The sequence below is a fragment of the Populus euphratica genome, unplaced genomic scaffold (assembly GCF_000495115.2).
Source record: "Populus euphratica unplaced genomic scaffold, PopEup_1.0 scaffold14.1, whole genome shotgun sequence".
Classification (NCBI taxonomy): domain Eukaryota; kingdom Viridiplantae; phylum Streptophyta; class Magnoliopsida; order Malpighiales; family Salicaceae; genus Populus; species Populus euphratica.
This window is the reverse complement of record NW_011499876.1, coordinates 94,917-115,706: the sequence shown is the minus strand read 5'-3', so window position 1 is coordinate 115,706 and position 20,790 is coordinate 94,917. Positions and strand designations below refer to the sequence as shown.

General features: G+C 30.8%; 2 protein-coding genes across 5 annotated transcripts; one reads left to right on the top strand and one right to left on the bottom strand.

Annotated features, from left to right (window-relative positions):
- The first annotated feature begins 4,712 nt into the window (after positions 1–4,712).
- On the top strand, positions 4,713–6,031 carry LOC105128348 (aquaporin TIP1-1-like). Its single transcript, XM_011029964.1, has 2 exons — positions 4,713–5,274; positions 5,402–6,031. The coding sequence occupies exons 1-2, from the start codon at positions 4,879–4,881 to the stop codon at positions 5,774–5,776; spliced, it is 771 nt and encodes a 256-aa protein (XP_011028266.1). The 5' UTR covers positions 4,713–4,878; the 3' UTR covers positions 5,777–6,031.
- Positions 6,032–12,525: 6,494 nt separating this feature from the next.
- On the bottom strand, positions 12,526–16,543 carry LOC105128347 (protein UPSTREAM OF FLC-like). Of its 4 annotated transcripts, XM_011029962.1 has the most exons (7): positions 15,937–16,543; positions 15,798–15,867; positions 15,502–15,617; positions 15,111–15,415; positions 14,524–15,041; positions 13,071–13,367; positions 12,526–12,977 (listed from the first exon to the last, which is right to left on the bottom strand). In XM_011029962.1, the coding sequence occupies exons 1-7, from the start codon at positions 16,133–16,135 to the stop codon at positions 12,908–12,910; spliced, it is 1,575 nt and encodes a 524-aa protein (XP_011028264.1). In that variant the 5' UTR covers positions 16,136–16,543; the 3' UTR covers positions 12,526–12,907. The 4 variants fall into 4 exon arrangements, with proteins under 4 accessions (XP_011028264.1, XP_011028262.1, XP_011028263.1 ...); XM_011029960.1 differs by having other exon boundaries at positions 14,524–15,415; positions 15,937–16,541; XM_011029961.1 differs by having other exon boundaries at positions 14,524–15,406; positions 15,937–16,540.
- Positions 16,544–20,790: the final 4,247 nt, after the last annotated feature.

Below are 20,790 nucleotides of genomic sequence, written 5' to 3'. Positions count from 1 at the left end.
AAGCAACTTTACAGCTATAATTAACCCGACCAGAGAGGCTCTCAATTATCTAGTTAAGTCTTTCAAAAAATAATAATGGGTTCACAACTAATTAATCAAGCAAATTAAAATTCTTAAAATGCTACACAGTATATATTAATCAGTACATGATCCGGGGGGCGGGCTAGGAGTATTTTCACTACTAATAAATTAACAAAGAACAATAGAAATACCAATAAAAAATATTTCATCATAATTTCTGATATAAATAATAACATGAAATTTATGTCAATAATTTCTGATAAAAATTATAACATATTTTTTTCCATCAATAAATTCTAATGGAATAAAAAAAATAAAAATTATGTTAGAAATTTCATTGGAAAGATGACACCAATATTTGTTTGAGAGAGTTTCTTACAGATATTTCATCAAAAAAAAAATAAATGAAATAAAACTCAATAGTTTTCTCTTCCCCCAACTTTGTTCTTCTTCTCCATGTTTAAAAACAAGCAACCCCCTCCTCTTTTTTTTCTCACAAATCCGATCACCATTCATAAATCCAGTCACCCCAAACTATCGGTGTCGACATAAATCTATCAATAGTTCAACATCTCTCTCTTGGTTCAATTTCTTATGAAACTTTGCTAACCAAGTAAGCAAACCTATCATTTTTGTTTTGTAACCCATTTGTTTTTTAAGCTAATTTATTGATTTTTTTATACTATTTGTTGTGTGTTTGTATATTTAAGTATTTTATAGCTTTTTCCTAGAAAATCTTCTTGTATTAATGTATAATTTATATGATAAGGTTTGTTTAGGACCTTACGGGAGTTGCTTTCATTTGTCATTTGATAAAATTGAATTTAATTTTGCAATTTAGGTGTGTTATAATTGAAGAAATAATTAATGGGTTATTCAATGGTTACCAAGTACATTTTATCAATTTTATTGTCAAGTTGAAAATTTAAAAAAATTATGAAAATTGATTTTTTATGGAATTGATAATAATTAAAAGGCATTAATTTAGTTGAATATGACTGAATTGAACTTTACAAACAATGAATAATTAGTAGGATACAATTATTTGTTGTTAATTTTATTGTTTAGTTCACATTTTGACATAAAATTATTTTTTTGTAGAAATAATAATTAGTTATTAGATTATGAATAAAAATTTGAATTTTTAATTGATAGTTATATTAATAATAAATGTTGTCATTAATATTATATATATATATATATATATATTTTAAGTAATAAATGATCGTTTTTGGATATATGCAAAATTCATGATGAAACCTCTTGGCTTAGGATACCAAAAAATTGATGTGTTCAAATTTTTTCTTGTTATACCACGATGAATATGAAAATTTTATCAGGTGCAAAACTTGTCAGCATGCTCGATATAAACCCAGTAGTGGTGGAGGAATGATACTTATCACATATAAAAATTAGTTATGATACTTCCCAATCACTTTTAGACTACAAAGATTATTTATATTTCTAAAGATTTTTGAACACGTGACATGATATCATTCATATAATGAGGTGGATGAAGCCATGTTGCATCATCCCATTAGTGATGCTTGGAAATAGTTTAGTAGTGTGTAATTCTCAATTTTCATTGAAATCATATAACATGTCTTGACTTGTGTTCAAATGAATTTAACCCATTTGAATCCTTTACTGCACCTTATTATTATTGGCCGGTCATGTTAATTGCTTACAACTTACCCTTATGGATGTGTATGAAGTTAGAATTCATGTTCTTATCTATAACTATACCTTATCTTTAAAATTTAGGTAAGAATATATATGTTTGTTGTCTATTCCATTGGTATAGTAATTGCCAACACAAGTTTTTCTTTAACGATGACAAAATATTCTGTTGGCTTTTTTCTATTTCCTAGTGGTAACCTTCGGATTCAATATTAAATAAAAATAATTTAACTTAAAAAATTAAATTATTAGATAAATTTTTAATAATAATCTTATATTATTCTTTAATGTTAAAACATTCTTGCAACGAGCATTGTGCAACAAGTTCCCTCTCTCTTTGTTAAAACATTCTTGCAACTAGCATTGTGCAACAAGTTCCCTCTCTCTTTCGTTGTAGTGCATGCCAATTTAAAGGGTGATTACTTACATTTTGAAAGTAATTCATATAATAATAGGTTTCTTACTTGCGCTATGTAGCAATTTGAATATTTTTTTCAACTTTAAAATAATATAAAGACATTAGGAAGTGAAAAATTCAATGCATAATGGTCGAAACACTAAAAATATTTAAATGATGATATGGTGGATGTTATTTTTTAAAAAAATTATTGAGATGATAACATAATAGATTGATCCAAGCCAACTATGATTTGCCTGCAAAACCCGCAATTTTGAGATATGAGATCGTGATAAAACCATGGAACCCATACCAAGAAAAATTAGAAAACTCAATTATAATGAACTAAATATTGAATGTTGAAAGCGAAAAAAAATATAAAATTAAAAAATAAAAAAAAAATGACTTGAATAAACCTATATTAACTGTGGGTGCAACGCCGCAAGCTGGGGAAAATTTCTCTAGAATAAGAAGAAAAATGCTAAGTCGATGCTAGGATTTTTAAGGAAGAAAAAGATAAATTATATTAATTTACTAATATAATATAAAATAAGAAACCATAATTTAACAACATGAAAAACAAAACAAACTCGGGTGAATATTATAAACCCTAGTTAGTAATTCAAAATCATAACTCTTAAAATATTAGACCCAAGCTTAATCTTAAAGCCAATTCACAATCAATTTAATATTGAAAGATAAAATAAAATTTAGAAAACTTGTCAATTTAGAAAAATAGCAACAAAAAAAATTAGGATCATACATGATAGAAAAAAATAAAGAAGGTTGAAATCGTAAAAGGACATCAATTTTATAAACACCTCAAATAAAAAAAAATAACAATCAAAATAATAGAGACTCAATATGAGAGATAAAAAGATTAAAGAATGATGAAATTGGAATTGATTTTCAAAATAAAATAATTTTTTCAAATAAAACAATTATAATTAAAAAAAATAAGAAATAAATTTGAAAGGGAAAGAAATTGAAGGGCCGGTGTGATTTTTCAAGGGGTAGCATGCAAATCAATGGGAAAGAAGAGAAAAGAATAAAAAAAATTGAACCAGCATGAAACCGGATGGAATCACCATGCTTGCACGGCCTAAGTATGAAAAGGATGCCGAGAAAAATCAAATGATATAGTCAAAACATGACCATCAGAGTTATCCACATGCGTGGCCTAAAAGCGATGGAAAGGTTAACACGTTACACTCGTCAACAACTTTGTTCTTTTTTTACAAAAATAAAAATACGCATAGGACTAAATAATAATTACAAAAAGATATTATGAAATTACAAGGAAAATGGAGTAATTACACCGTTTATCGTAAAATAAAATTCCTAACCTTGTGGCAAGACTTTTCTATTTAGCATAAAATAAAATTCCTATAAAACCTCTAGATCTAAGGTCAATTTTTTTAACTTGTAAAGGCAATACAATAATTTAATTGCTACAAAAAATTCTAAAAGAAAATGTTGCCCTCGAACAAATAAAATAACAAATTAACCTTGTGGCAAGACTTTTCTATTTAGATCAAATGATTTTTTTTATTAAGGGCAAAATTATAATTTTATTCTTATAATCCATAATAATTGATGGGCTCTATGTAGAGTGATTTTCCCATGTCTTTAGGCTTATGTAATCATTCATTATTAGGACTTCAACATGCAAAAAATAATGCATGCATAGCATAGCATAACATGGTATGCCCATAACATTATTTAATTAAATTAAGATAAATTGATGTAGGTGAAAACTAAAAATAACAACAAATAAATAAAATATACATGAATTTTAATGAGCAAAAGAGACTGTTAATATGAACTCCATGTTTGTAGGTTTTATTTTCTTTAAAATAACAATTCTTAAGTCAATTCTCTTTAGAAGGTTTACAAAGCCTTAAATAAGTCATAAATTTTACTTTAATTACAAAACAAAATAAAAATCTAAAATCACAAAGGAATAATGCATGAAATCCAAAAACAATAAAAAAAAAGTCATAAAAACCACCAAAACCAAGATCCTAAGATGAAATTTTTAAAATTTAAAAGTTCAATTATTTGAGTAACGATTCCATGACTAGTTAAAGGATAACAACTTCTAACCCAAAAACAATAAAAAAAAAAGTCATAAAAACCATCAAAACCAAGGTCCTGAGATGAAATTTTTAAAATCTAAAAATTCAATTATTTGAGTAACGATTTCATGACTAGTTAAAGGATAACAACTTCTAGAAACTCTTAAAAAACTTTTAAGCACGATCTAATAGTTTAATAAAAAAATTATAATCTTTTTAATTATTATTCTGATTAGTGTGACTAAATTTCTTCTTACACCATAACCTTTCTCAATAATTCAGAAATATATTTACTAAACCTTCCGTATAATCTAACATAAATTCTATCTAGTTACAAAAATCTATGTAACTATTCAAAATCATTTGTTACCATATACCCCACTACATCATATAACCACTTCAGTCCAATCACAAGACGTAGCTCTTATCTTGCATTCCTTGAAGATGAATGCTTCGCTGTGCATGCTTAGTGAGGTGGTCCCAGCATTGTTTATAGAGGTCATCGGATACCGGGTATAGCAGGGTTCCAATCGCTTTGAGAATTCAATATAAGGGGCTCACAAGCACCCTAATGGAACATAGATTTCACATCTAGCAAAATTAGGTACATCCTGGGAGTGTCACTTCTTCCTAGTGATACTACCAGCTCACAATAACATTTCTAATTTTCTCCATCCATTTTGATCCTTAGAATTGAGCACCATGCGTAATTTTATTATCATCGAACGGATAACGATCGGAAGGGTACAGGATGACTTTCATTCTAATGCATTCAAGGCTGCATTGGCTGAGTTCATCAGTACCTTAATTTTTGTGTTTGCTGGACAAGGGTCAACTATGGCCTATAACAAACTCACATCTAATGCACCAACATCCCCAGCTGGGCTGATTGCCGTGGCTTTGGCACACGCGTTTGGCCTATTTGTGGGAGTTGCTGTCAGTGCCAACATCTCGGGAGGCCATGTCAATCCGGCCGTCACCTTTGGTGCCTTCATTGGCGGCAACATCTCTCTCCTCCGTGGCATTCTGTACTGGATTGCTCAACTCCTTGGCTCCACCGTCGCTTGCTTGCTTCTTAAATATACCACTCATCACATGGTAAGTAGCTACTAGCTAGATATAAAACTAAGAAAAGTAACCTTACGATCCAAAAATGTCATAAATATAAACTAATTTAACAGCATATTTTTCTAATTAACAATATTGGAAACAAAATCTTGTGCAGACAGTCTCTGTATTCACTTTGTCCCCTGGGGTGACTGTATGGAACGCATTTGTCTTCGAGATTGTAATGACTTTTGCCCTAGTTTACACCGTATATGCAACAGCCATTGATCCAAAGAAAGGTGACGTGGGAGTCATTGCACCTCTAGCCATTGGCTTTGTACTTGGAGCTAACATTTTGGCTGGTGGAGCATTTGATGGAGCAGCTTTGAACCCCGCCGTGCCTTTTGGACCGGCTTTGGTGAGCTGGAACTGGTACCACCACTGGGTTTACTGGGCTGGACCTTTGATCGGAGGCGGGCTTGCCGGGATTGTTTACGAGCTTATCTTCATGAGCCACGGTACTCATGAGCCCCTGCCTGGTGGAGAGTTTTAGAGGGAAATTACAAATAAATCGTTGCATCTACTATTAATTTATAATCTATATTTAATTTCTTCTTCTTAATTTTTATTTCTGTTTTGTTTGGACTACGTTGGATTCGTTGTTACGAGCACTTCAATTTGCCTTTGTAAGTTGGTTTGCTGGTCAAGCGTATGAGGTAATGTTGTGTTGATTATCTCCTTAATCACTATTATTGTATGATTTATTTTATGGACATGAGTTCTTATGGTCCTATGCCAAAGATTTAACCACCTTGCTTTTATCGTTTTCTTAGCCTTTTGGTAGATAAAATATCCAAGTCAAACAAGGGTAGAAAGGTAGTTGATAGCAGATTGTGATGAGTAATGTGTCGTTGAATTGCAGGAAGCTAGCAATACTTGCAGACTAGCTAGGGCCATGCACCGGCCCCTAAACTACCCAGCTATTTCTTCCATTGTTTTTCCTTGTTCATGATCATGTTTCTCTGCTTCATGATGTCCCAAAACTTCAGCTACTAGCTATACGTAATTGCTAACAAATAAGCAATGCCATGGGAAACTCTTATTGACAAGGTTACTTCTGGCACTATATATATTAAACTCTGAGCAGCATTTGAGTTCTTGGCGTTAAATATATCAGCTTGTTTGAGCACACTCCATTATAATCACTAGTTCAGATATCAATGTGGTATTTTTTTTAATCAGCAAGAGGGTGGCTGGAAAGAAAAAAATCTCCGTTCTTAGCAAAAGAAAAAAAGGATATGGAAGATTAAAGCCAGGATAAGAATTCAGGATGCCTTCACAAACTGTCTTTCGCTGGCTGATCTGCAACTGAGTTTGTTTCTCCAGGAATATGAAGGACCCTAACCGATTGAAGAGCCTTAACAGAAGCTGAAGTGGAATTGAGAGGACTTGATACGATTTTCGTGTGTGTGTGTGTGTGTGTGGAGGCCTATTCTTAAAGTATAGAATGAATTCTACATTTTCATTATCAAATAGGTATCAATACCACACTGGATTTTTAATTTGGTGCTATGTCCTAAAATCTAGGATATATAAATGGGAGGATATTTAGTGTTTGAGATGTTAATCAATATATTCATAATTGAATTTGTTTTCTTTAGATCAAGAAACTTCAAACTAATAATAGAAGTTTGAATACTTGCAAAAATAATCTCAATCAAGAAGACTTAAAAACCCTTTAATGATAAAGTCAATATTTTTACAAGAAAAACAATAAATAACTTAAAAGAATCTTAAATTCAAAAAACAAAGATATTCTTGAGTTTTAAGATGGTTAATGCTTTGAAATCTATATAAGTTTTATTTTAAAAGATAAAAAGTTCTATACTTTTACCTGGATGGTTTATAGGATATTTATACCCCCTAAACCTTGTTGTTTTCAGAAAAGAAAAGGATTGAAAAATTCCTTACTTTTGATGATATTAATAAAGGACAAATATCTCTTACATATCATTAATAAAATAATAAGTATGGTAGGTCTTTTAAAAAATCTTTTGTGCACCTATGAAAATAGAGAAATCATTACATCGAATATGAATGACTTATAAAGAGACATAATGATTTATTATACCTAGAATACTTTTAATTTAGGGGATTTTCTAGAATCAAGTATATAACTTGACAGATTCATGTTACCTTAAGTTTAACTAATTGTCAAACTCAAGTACTTTAAATTTGATTTATTTACCAGATTTATATCACCTTAGGCTTGGCTAATTATCAAACTCAAGTACTTGAAGCCTAATTTATTTGTCAAACTCACGTTACCTTTGAACTTGACTAATTATCAAACCCAAGTATTTGGGTAGGCTTGACTAATTGTAAAACTCAAGTCAGACCCAAGTATTTGAGGGGTGACATGTTTGCTAGACTTAAATTATCATAGGCTTGACTAATTGTAAAACTCAAGTCCTTTGGGTCTGGTATATTTATCATATTTACATTACTTTAAACTTAGCTGACTGTTAAACTCAAGTCTTTTAATTCTGACATATTTTCTAAACATACACTAACTTGGGGTTGGCTAATTTCCAAACCTAAGTCTTTTGATTTTAATACATTTTTCAAATCCATTTTATTTTTAAGATCTTTTTTATTTATAAAAATCTATAACAAAAAAATATGAACTTCACTTATAGAAGTTGAGAAATTAAGGTTTTATATTTGAATTCCATCTTTGTTTAATCCATTGTGTTAAAAATGAGAAACTTTATTGATAGATATGTTTTATTACAATCAAGAAATTAAAAGGTATATATAAAAATACAACCAAACAATTATGAAAATAAATTAGAATATTCATTTATTCAAATTCTTTAATTTCATCATTTGATGTAATACTTGCTTTCCTCTGTACCTAATGATTGTATTGATTGAATTTGAATCCAAAATATAATGTCTTGATTTGTTTCCTCAACATGCCCCTTTAAATTTATAGAGATTTTAAACAATTTTATGAGTTTGATATCTATATTCAAAAATAACATTGAAATCTTGATGATGAACACCATAAAAGTCCATTAGAATTCTCTAATGAAATTGATTTCCAATAAAATAAAAATAGTTAATATGTTAATGATATTAAAATTCCATGATATATAATTATCCTTATTATTCCTATGTAATAATATGTGTGCATTTGCCAATCAAAAGGTATTAAACACATTTTATTTTCAATTAGACAATCTTGCATAGATTGTGGGAATCCAAAACTATTTCTATAAAAGATTTCAGAACGTGTTACTAATTACTTCAAAACTTTATGGTGATACTAATTATATTCATTCCTGTCATTTCAAGACTTCATATAAATACTAATTTTATTCAAATTTAAAAAATGTAACGAAAACATTTTTTACATTGACAAAAATATTATAAAAACTCCTTTATACCCATAATATCCTTAATTACTAAACAAAAAAGATAGTTAAACTATGAACTTTAAAAAAATAGAGAGGATATAAGAAAATAGGACATCGTTTTAAATAATATTAATATTCTTAATTAGTTTCTCTTTTGATGTTCTTTCTCTATTTTTTTTTTAATTTCTTAATTTGGCTAATGTCTTTTTTAAAGTATTTATTAGGGCATTTTGGATACAATAGGGAGGTTATCTTAAATCTTTAAACTCTTAATTAGTTCTTGTAATTTCATCATACTTTAGGGGGTCATTATAACTCACCCCTTTATAAATAAGGATATTGATCCAAACAAAATTACTTACATTCAGCAAAGCAATTGTCTTATCAGAGTTTTCTCCTTCTCTTGTGAAAATGGATTTGCCAATGGATGCGAAAATATTTAAGTCCAAGGTAAATACATGTTCTACTGTTCATCTTTCGTTCAGAAAATCCATGTTTTCTCATTCATATTTGTTTTTTTATTATAGGTGAATCTACTAGTGCTAGCTGAGTCTGCAAATTGGTCAGGAATTGAAGAAACATTGAGTAGCAGAGGTTTTATTTATTCAAAAAAAAAACAATTTCATCTTCCTATTCTTATCATTTACATTTATCCTTCTTTTTTATCGTATAAAAGAGAAATTAATGGCATGATTTATATTTATTTGTTTTGCTAGATTTGACCGTCAAATCTATTAATCGAGAAACAGGTTTTATATCAATTGAAGGTAGAATTGACCCAAACAAAGTGGTTGCAATGCTTCAAAAAGTAGAGAAACATGTTTATTTTATTAATATGGAGGTCGAAGATAATTCAGACAAAACGGACGTTGTCACGATGGAAAATAAAATAAAGGAAATTTGTGGGATCTCTGATGAAACATTGGGCTCTCCAACAAAAAAATATACAACTGTGGAGAAATTCAAGGTGAATTAGCTTTTCTTGGGATGGTTAGATGTTATTTCTAAATATGTAATTATGAGCTAGTTATTTTGTCAATAATCCTCTCGTTGGCATGGATTATATTTAATTTCGACCATTCAATGAATTCAATAATTTTTTAGATTGATCTAAGATTGTATAGCTAAAATAAAATCAACACCTTGCCTGTAAAATAGGCAATCTATTTTAGTGATATTAAACTTGATATAATCTAACATATTATTTCAATTTAGTTTTTAATATAGGCTAGATTTAACAAATAAAAAAAAACATAAACTTGATCTAGTCAGCTTTTAATGTAGGCTAGATTTAATAAATAAAACAAATTATAAACTTAATCCAATCTAACAAGTTAATTTAATGATTTATCAACTTGGCTTTTAATATAGGCTAGATTTAATAAATAAAAAAGATCAAACTAAAGTTGACCTGCTCGATCATGGACCCGGTTAATCATACCAAAATCTGGTTTGTTTTTATAAAGAAATAATGAGCAGGCTCGAATCCTTGGATTCGGCACAGGAAAACCCTCCGAGTTAAACAGGCTCGTGCTAGAGAAAAAGAAGTAGGGTTATGTTTGATTAGGGAGGAGACAGAGACATAAACAAGAATAATTTCAGAATGAATTTACTTTTTATTTCATTTCCAAAATAAAAAGACAAGTAACTAAGAATGCACCTATAGCTAAAATTCTATCAAAAGGCCCAATTGGACATTGAAAAGGCAAACAGCACACAGGATTTCATTGCAGAGCGAGTCCTTGAAAAAACGATGGAGAAACTTCGTATGTCTCAAGTTTTTTTCATTTGTCTGTGGCGCTGGTTGGAACTGGTTTTCTGCTACTTGGAATGATAAGCTTCATTTCAATGCAATTGTTCAATAATGAATTGCATTTTATGGCTGGAAACTAGGCTATAACCAGGCGGATCATCTGTCATTTACCACACTCCAAGAAACATAACTTCTTATTTTTTCAGAAAATAAAGGTTCAAAAAGAAAAAAAAAATAACAGGCCCACACACATTTGGCTACCCTGGCTCTTGCATTTAAGCTCTTTATTTTTTTTTAATTTTAGGTTTTTATTTAGTGTTTTATTTCAAAAAATTATTATTCCATATTTGATTGATTATGAATTGAATTTTATTTTTTACATATAATATTTTATAATAAAAAAATTAATTGACGCCGATATTGCTAACGTTGACGATGAACACTTCATCTTTAACAACATTTCTCCTGATTGGGAACAGATCTGGTATTTAGTTCTACATCGGGAAGCTGATAATGCTAAGGTTGCTGATGAACACTTCATCTATACTGGTAATGATTTAACACGAAACCTTAAATGTATTCAGAATGTCTCCTAACAGGCTTCAAGCTAGAAGTTTTTTTTTTTGTAACTTCGGGCCCGTTTATTTTTGCGTTTTAAAAGTATTTTTAAAAAATTGAAGTTTTTTAAATTTTTTTATTAAATTTAAATTAATATATTTTTAGCATTTTTAAATTATTTTAATATGCTGATATTAAAAATAATTTTTAAAAAATAAAAAAATATTATTAACATATATTTTAACACAAAAAACCATTTAACAAATAATAACAATCATACTTTTCAATTGTGTCTTGAGACTGTTTGATTGCCGATAGATAATAGATTTCAGTAAGCTTTTGGAAAGCAGTTGGCCGTGTTTCCAAAACTTTGATTTTTTTTATTTAGAATTATTGTTTTCATGTTTTTCTAATGATTTGATTGGCTGATATAAAAAAAATAAAAATATAAAATATATATTATTTATATATATTTTTAAATAAAAAAATATTTTAAAAAATAGTCGTTACCACCTAACATATCTCATTAATATTTTCATCAACAGAAAAGGGTCAATATGTACTGTAGATCCTTTGATTATCCAGTCAGTCCTGCATATTTTGACTTTATATTTTTGTTTCTTATAAATAAAAAGTAATGTTAAGCTTGCTTGATTACATATAATAAAAGCTTCTCTTAAGTACACTTGTTTTGAAAACAAACTGCAAATTACACTTGGAAAAAGCAGTTGATCAAATTAACGAATTTTCTAATTTGCATCATTAGCAACGAAATTACACCTAGTTAATCAATTAACAACAGTTGATAAAATATCTAATAAAAAGAAAATGAAAATGAAAAATACAAGTGACTCATGGAACTCGAAACTCTGGACCTCTCTCCTCTCGCAATGTATTGTTTTATCCACCAGCCTACACGAAAGTGGCTGGGGGGCGGTGGACTGTCTGGTCTCTGCTTGGTGGATACAAATTGATCAACTGCACAGAAGCTAATAAAAAATGACAAGGCCTCGTTAGTTTTTCTCTTCCAGCCAAGCCTGCAGTGCATAGTGCATAGTGCAGAGCACATAACCCTAGAGTATATAGCAGAGACGCCTCAAATTCGCTGTATACGTAGTAAGAATGGGACAAAGCAGTGAGCAGTTCACACATCCAACTGTTTAGTGAACCTGTATCATAATTTAAAAATTATCAAAATGTCAAACACAGTAATAAAACAATGGCTTTTCTTCTCTTCCTCTCTCGTGGAGTTACCTTCGCGGTCGATGTCTCCAAGGAATGGGAAAAAATAGAGAAGACAGTCCAAGTGGGTTGCTTTGGTTGTTTGTCGACTGAAAAATGCCTTTATTATCGATTCAAGCAACTCAGCTAGAGAAAGGTAAACCTCAATCACCATTCTAGGGAAAAAAGCTCTTCACATGTGAATATTGCAAGCTTTTCTCATCAACCCACATCAACCCATGACGATGAATGCCATTCCAGTAGCATGGCTTTAATTTGTCGCAAAGGAAAAGGGGCCCTAGCACAATAAACGGGTGTTTACAGTTGACAAGGATAGCGCAGGCCAAAAAAGGTTAATGAAAAATAGTATATGGTCGCGGTTGCTGTGACAGTTCACTGTAGCAAAAGCATTACTGCTCAAGGACAGTTTTGCAACTACAGTTTACACGAAAAGGTACGATTCAATTATTTAAAAAAAAAAGAAGAAGCTGACACCCGGCGGATGATGCCTGAACTTGCACCCTTGCAAATGGGTCATTTCCCTTTTTCCTCTCTAAACTTTTTTGATCTCTTTTTATTTACAGAATCATGGACCATGGACCCGCCAATTAATTTTTATCATTAGTTGACATTTAAACCAAATTTGAAAACTAGTAGTTTTATACAATCAACAAGCCTCTTCAAATGCAACCGACTGTTAGTTAACATTGATCAGCCTCCAAATTTCGCCCTACGAGCGGCAAACAGCAGGGTTACATGGGGCTTTGGAGTGGATTATAACCCGAGCTCCTGAAGCAAGCCTGTTGAGAGGAGATCAGAATAATGTCAAAATGCGACAACAAAAAGATAAAATTTAGCAGCAACTTTTAAAGCAGATTGGAGTCAACACTTAACTTTCTTCGATCTTGATCACCCTCTCCTCTCTGAAAGAATCGAGCTTCTTTGATTGTTTCTTACCTGGAACAGGCTCTGTAATTCTTCGACTGCCACCATTTGATAAGCTATAATGTACTACTTGAGAGCCATCAGCCCCGTCAGAGGAGTTTCTAGGTTTATCAGAAACAGGTGATCGCAAAGATATGCCATGAGGCTGCTTGCTTAGGGAGGCTTTTATTGATTGTGAGATGCATTTTGAGTGTCCAGAGGGTGACTCGCCATTGTCTTCAACTGAATCTGGTTGTTTACGCATCCTGAAATTTAATTTATGTTTGTAATTAAGGTGGATTGATAAATAACAAGGAAGGTATGTAGAGCTACTTCCTCTTTGAATAATACCTTTGCCCATAACAAAACAGAAGAATTTTTTACGTATTTTTATAAATTTTACTCCAATACTATCACATTTCAAAATAAATATAATTTTTTTCATGTTATTTTATTCCTATAGTATCAATCAGGCAGACAGGGACAGAAAATTGTATCTTGTCTACCAAACCAAACACAAATTAGTCTTGTTCCTGGTGTCTCGTCTCATGCTATCTGCTTTTTTGTTCCTCCCGTCCTGTGCATCATTCCAAACCCGACCATGATGACTCAATTTGTGGCATGACCTTTTTGTTGTGCAGACCAATTATAGCCTATAAAATTTTCTATGTGCTTTGCTCAGTAAAAGCGTTGAGCTTTTGAATACCAGCACTCTAGGATGACTTAAATACAATGGGACATCGCATGTGACCTCATTATTAACAACTAAAGTGCAGGGAAAGCAGTAAGGTTAAAGAGGGTGGGGTTACAAGTCTCACATAAGGGAAAATATTTTAGCTCCAACAAGTAAATACCATCATGTTATGTCCTTACCAACATTATGGGATCCCTCCATTAAACTGAAACAATAGTAAGGAAATCCACTGGTTGACGTTGTGGATTCTCTTTACCAAGCCAAATGACCAAAATGAAAACTCAAGGTTGATTCTTGGATGATGCCTCAAGAATACCCGGTTCAGAGCCTAAACCAGTCAAGTTAATTAACCTAATAAAACATTCAAATTACCAGTCATCTGAGTTGTCAATTTAGCCTGTCTCCAGTGGTGGCAAAAGGTCTCAAGTGTAACAATTCTTCAGAACACCTATCTGGTAAATTGCCAACTATCCGAAACTGGTTAACAAGCCTATTTGCTAAGTTAAATAACCCAATTCAAGTCATCATTCAACAAGCCAAACCTTAGATTGTGCATGCTCTTATTGTAAAATATGTAGAAACGTCATGTATTAGCTTATTAGGTTTTAGTACTGCAACAACCAGCTTGCATCCATAGATCCATAAGGGAGGTGAAAGAAGCTAGCACATTTAAATGATATGCAAAGGATTTAACACGAAAGAGAAGCAAAGGTTGAAGCAATGTTAACCTGTCTGCATTGTACGAAGAAGAACGCTTCAGACAAGCAAGCCCATCTCCTCCCTCTAGCATTTTCATCTCGATCAGGCTCCCACTGAAATACTCCTTTTCTTCCAATCTGAGACCCGTCACCCTTGGATTCTCTGACAAGCAATCAAGCTCTCCTAACATTATTGAAGTAGAGTACAACGGTGAGGGAAATTTTGAATGAGAAAATCTCGGCCTGTAGGTTGGAACTAGTCCAAAACTGTGATCTTTCACTGAAATTGACCCACAGGAGATCAATTGCATCAACATATTAGTGGCCTTGAGTCTTGCATTGTTTGGCATTCGAATGTCTTCCTCTTCAATAATTCTAAAACTGTTGATTTTATTAACATCAGCTCTAATAAGAGACTCCAAAGTTTCAGTCTTCCCGCCTGATGATGATGGGCTAGAGGAAGACGGGGGAGGGGAAACTGAATTCTCACAGATCTCAGAATTTTCCTTCACGCATGGAAGCCGATTTTGACAATCCTCATTGCATTCCTGTTCCAGAGAAGCATCATCAGTCGAGACACCCCTTGTACAAGTTTCTCGGGATTTAGGTCTGCTTACATTTTCCTCGGTCTGAGTCGAAGCATTTGCGAATCCATCACTCTTGTAAACCTTGTATTCAGTCAAGCTAAGAGAGCTATTCCACGTAGAATTGTTTCCACCAGTAGACTCTGGAGACACGCCAGAGGAGCCAGGATGTTGCAATCTAGGGGAGATTTCATCTTCCTGAGAATGCTTTGTTTCCTTTCCATTCAAACTTGAAGCTGACGAGGAGTCATCTTGACTTCTAGAAGAAGCTGGTTGTGGCAATAGTTTCAGATTTTGTATTTTTATGGTTCCACCAGGAGCGATATGATCTGCAGAGATTAAAACGCTGACAGGACTTAAACCTACCCATGTCACAAAACAACAAGTAAACCATGAATCAAACTGAATTTCATCCATAGCCCACCTGAATCAGATTCTTCAAAGAGTTCAGAACCTTTGAGAACATATTCATTTCCATGAGCAGGAAGAATTAAATCATCCTCACAGAGATCATGCCATACAAATCCATTCTTATAGCTTCTGCGATAAATAACACAAACAAAAAAGAACAAATAAGCACAAGCAGAATAAACTAAAAATAACCCACAGTTTTTCAGCAAAAGAGAAAGAATCTTTACCAAAGATTTTTCAATTCTTTCAGGATTTTCAAATCAAAACAGTCCAAGAAACTAAAAACAGGAGAAAGAAAGTAACTTTGACCTCTTAGAAGACCAAGAATACAAGGAAGCCATCCCTCTCCCTCTCAAAACATCAAGCCTCCCAATCACATCTGCAGCAACACATCAAATTACATTCATTCTCGAAACCAAAACCCAAAAAAGAAATCACCAAAAAATACCTCTAAGGTAGAGACCATCAGGTGAAGAAAGAGGGACTTCAATGAAATGAGGGTGTTCCAGCTGGCGATTTCTACAGAGGTAATAAACAACAGCAACTTTACGGTTCTGTTGTTGATACTTTGGTGACCTCTCTGTCCACACTTTTGCTCTATCTGGACTCAGTTGCCTGTTGTACTTCTTCATTCTTGTCGTCTCCATTATCACATCAAAACCCTAACCAAGAAGATACTGAGACTTGAGGGCGAACCAGTCAAGGAGATCCAAAATCCTTATGGTATTGCTTTTGCTGTATGGAGAAGAACAAACGACAAGAAAGGAAATGTTGTTTTGGATTCTTATTATCTGCTCATACTTTTTTTTTCTCTTCTATTTTTTTGGCTGGTTCGATGGAGGCCGAGAAAGGAAGGCGTGGGAGAGGCGAAGTTAGTGGGTGAGCCCTGCCCGACCAAAGACATGCTTTTGTTTTATAAACTGAGTTAAATAGTTTATTTAGTTCTAAAAGTTAATTAATTAATCCAAAACCGTTAAATATTTAAAAGACTTGTCAAATTTACAGAGGGAAAAGGGGAGAAGAGATAAGGAGAGGGAAGAGCAAACAAGAAGATAAGAAGGGAGAAAACGCCAAGAGGAGGAGGCAGAGAGGTGATGATCGGTTTGTTGGCTGAGCAGGGAGAAGTGAAGGTTAGGAGAAGGAAAGAAGAGCTAAAGGCTTTTTTTATGATTTAATATTTTCTACGAAATTGAAAGTTTGGAATTAAAAATATAGATATTTTAAAGATAAAAAAAAAATACAGAATTTGTGATATTTTATGTGCTTTTAATACTGTGATAGCTTTTATAAATGTAATTAATTGATAGTAAGAGTGATTTTCAAAGTAATATTACAATATTAATAAATTTAAATATGTAAAGAATATTTATATAAGTTTTCAAATTAAAAATACTAAACAATTTCTTTCTTGAAACGTAGGGACTAACTTGTAATATACCTTTTTATGCTCCAACCCGTCTTTTCCGCCCCTTTAAGAAGCAGCGTCAAAACAAAGTACAATGATTTAACGTAACTTGGTAAATGTTTTTTTAATATATTAAAATAATTGACGTAACTTGGTAAATGTTTTTTTAAAATATTAAAATAATATTTTTTAAAATTTTTAATTTTTATATCACAATATTAAAATTATTAAATATATATATAAACAATTTAATATTATTTTAAAAATAATAATTTGAAAAGCTAAGTGAATCATATAAGCAAATACTTCATAAACTATTTTACCAAGAAAAACTTTATTTTTTTATTTTTTTTAATTTTATCCTTAAATTTTATTTTTTTAACAATTATTCAAGTTATTTTTTAACTAATAAAATTAATTAAATTATATTAAGATAATTTCTATATAATTTAATTTTAAAAGTTTTTTATGTGAATTTTATTTTTTTTCAATGTTATTTTCAAAAAAAAAATTAATGTTGGTTGGAAGGTTTTTTTCTTATAAATTTTATTTCTTTTCTAATTTTAATTTTAAATCTTTTTTAATTAATAAGCCATTTTATTTTTAAATCGATTATATTAAAACAACCGTTATAAAATTTAATTTTTAAATAGAAATAAATAAACAATCAAGTCAAAAATTTTGAAATTAAAATATTGAATTGAATTTAATAATAATATTAAATAATTCTCTAAAACCAAGTGTTTTCTGTTATATTCTTTTAAATAAAATTAATCTGTTCATCGGTATTAATTGTGACCAGCAGGGTTTCATAACATCACTCCACAATCTTTACAAGCTGTTACTGCTAGATTGAAGGCAGATGATGAGAAATATAAAAAACGGTTCTTTTACAATAAATACAGTTTAATACATTTTTTTATTATTATTGAAACACCTTTTCTTCAACCAGCGTATAAAATTTGCTAGCACACTTCTGATTTAGAACACCTTTTCTCCTTTCCATATAAATCAACTTTTTTTCCTTCCTCTTTTTCCTTTTTTTAAAAAAAAATAATATATCCATGAATCATAACACGTGTACTTGATCATAAATTCTTGCTATGTCAGTTGATGTTGTCATTTTTGTGACAACTGGTGTAAATAATTTATTAATGATGGACACATTTTCCTCCACTTGGGGGCATAAACTCCTTAGTCATCGTCTCAGACACTGATTTCTTAAGATTTTTGAATTTTTTTAGTTTTAAATTAATTGTTTTTGTAATTGCTTTAATATGATAATATTAAAAATAAAATGAAAAAGACTTTCAGGGTCGCAATCTCAACGTTAAGGAAAAGGCACGGCAAGGCACAGGAGCAACCTTATAGATCATAATGAACGGCAGGGCCATGCATCCTCTTTTTGGTCCCTTGTTTGCTTGATCTCTCTTGCTTAAAAAATATAGCTAGAGGGGGCATCGTGTTACTGTCATGCACATGCCATGACCAGTTGTCGATGTTCTTAGCAAAATCAGATTCAAATCTTTTCTTTCCACCTTTCTCTCTTTTTGTAGGGATCGAATCCACATTGATCGCTCCGGTGATCAATCCCATCTCTACGCTGGAAAGTTAAAAAGAAAAAAGAAGAAAGGTGACAAGTATCAGCTAAAATCACCTCGTTGCTTGAAACTTGCATCAATCCTGTATGTATAGATATGGACGCATATACTATATGATCATCGAATTTGCATGTAAGACAGACAGAGAGGGCACCCTTCCTCATAGGTGAAGTGAGAAGTGCTTTCAATTTGATAGCCATATATAGTTCTTCCCCCATCCGCCGTTGATGACTATAGACCATGTCATATCAGTCCCCAGCACATGCAATGCAACTGGATAGACAGGGACCCTGATCATTTGGTGTTACGTAGGGCTGAATAACTCTCTCTTTTCTCTTTGATTTTATGTTATAGAAAAGTTAGCTCGCCGGACGGTAAAACGCAAGTCTCCTATTGTTAAAAAAAAAAAAAAACAAGGGTCATGTTCTTGTCCCGGTAGCATGACTCTTGTGTCCTGGTAACTACCAAATCTAACTATATGACAACCTAACTATTAATAGTGGGCTGTAAAGTCCCATGTAACATCCACTCCTTGGATCGGCTCTCTGCAATACCTTTCAAGCAAAGATTGCAGCGAGCATCCATGATTTCGGTTAATAATACAACCACAGTCATATACTGGACTCAATAATGATAATAATAATAATCGAATAAAACAAATATTCATCACATCCCGATCCCATTGTCATCCTATATTTTCAAGTCCAGCATTTGTAAAGAATACGGTGTTTCCAAGTTTAAAGGCTAGAGAGATCATTATATATGGGATTTAAATTTAAATTCTGCGGCTTAAAATATCACCTGTGTTCTGAGAAACATAATTATGAGTTTTTGGTCAAAATTAATCATTGACTTTTCCATGCTGGGTCAAAATTAATCATTACTTACTTTATCTTGTTTTATTTTCAATGGAGGAAAAAAAAAAAACAGACCATAAAATTTCTCGTATTGAAATTGAATGATGGTGTTCCTTCTGAAAACCTACTCTATTGTACATGCACATATTTATCTTGTGGTATAAAATAAGTCAATTAGCTCTTTTTTTCCTGAAAAGAGAAGCCATATTATTTAACATTGTGAAAATAAAGATATGGTTTAGTTAATTAACAAATCAATAAACAAGTTAACTGATATAATTGTCACATCAAGATAAGACGAGTTGAGTACATAAAATTCCGGTTAAAAAATGTTTTTGAAATTTTTTAATTTTTAATTTTTTATATATATTTTGAATTGTTTTGATGTATTTATTTTAATTATTATTATTATTATTATAATCCTAAAATATTACTGTATTGTGCAGCTATAATCCATGCGTTTTGATAACATCTGGTTGGACGGGATAAAGGAGTTGAAGGGATGTTTGGAATTGTGATCCAGAGATTATATAAAATGTTTTTTATTTTAAAATATATTAAAATAATTTTTTTTATTTTTAAAAAATTATTTTTAATATTAATACATTAAAATAATTCAAAAATATAAAATAATTATTTAAAAAATTTAAAATTTTTAAAAACATGATTTTCCCAAACACTCTTGAAGTTTTGTTAAAGAATATTTATCATATATCTTAAAAAAAAATGTTTTTTTATAAACATAATTAAATGAAACTATTATAAAGGATAGGATTACTGTCTTGAATATTGAAGTAGGAATAGCCAGAGTAGAGTTTTAGTATTTGATGTAATTTATTTTTAAAGGTTTTGGAATTTCATAATAGTAATGAATAGTAAAATATTTTAAAAAAACTCATTTTTATCCTCCAGATTTTTAAGATTTTTTTTAACTTTAAACTTAATTTTTTTTTTAATTTTATTCTTCAACATTAACAAAAGCTAACTGATAAACAAAATTTGTTGATCCTTTTCCTATGAATTATTGTTCATTAAAAGTATTTATCTATTTTTTTGTTTTTTTTAATTTCAATTTAATTCTTTTAACACGGTTTACAATGGATTAGGTTTTATAATTTATTTTAAATTTTTTTTATCAAGTTATCTCAGTATTATGACAAAAATTGCAAATTTGTTGATTTAACCTAGTTAAATTGGTTTTTTTTCTCTTTTACTTATTTGATACTTTTTCATGTTTCATCATTTAACGTTTGGTTAATTTAGTTAATTGATAATTACATCTTTTGATTTATTTTGATTTGTATTCTATATAATTATTTTGATTACGTGACTTGGATCTTAAATTTAGAGAATTATCTTGGTTGTCTTAGATCATGTTTTGGGCTGTTTTTCTATTTTTTTTATATATTTTATTATTCAATATTAGATTGATTAAAAAT

What these genes read in the sequence shown, in the direction of transcription:
- LOC105128348 (XM_011029964.1), top strand. Translation starts at nt 4,879, where the DNA reads ATGCGTAATTTTATTATCATCGAACGGATAACGATCGGAAGGGTACAG. An exon ending in AATATACCACTCATCACATG is followed by an intron (nt 5,275 to 5,401) that starts GTAAGTAGCTAC and finishes AATCTTGTGCAG; the next exon opens with ACAGTCTCTGTATTCACTTT.
- LOC105128347 (XM_011029960.1), bottom strand. Translation starts at nt 16,135, where the DNA reads ATGGAGACGACAAGAATGAAGAAGTACAACAGGCAACTGAGTCCAGAT. An exon ending in TCTTCGTACAATGCAGACAG is followed by an intron (nt 13,368 to 14,523) that starts GTTAACATTGCT and finishes ATTAAATTTCAG; the next exon opens with GATGCGTAAACAACCAGATT. An exon ending in GTGATCAAGATCGAAGAAAG is followed by an intron (nt 12,978 to 13,070) that starts TTAAGTGTTGAC and finishes TCCTCTCAACAG; the next exon opens with GCTTGCTTCAGGAGCTCGGG.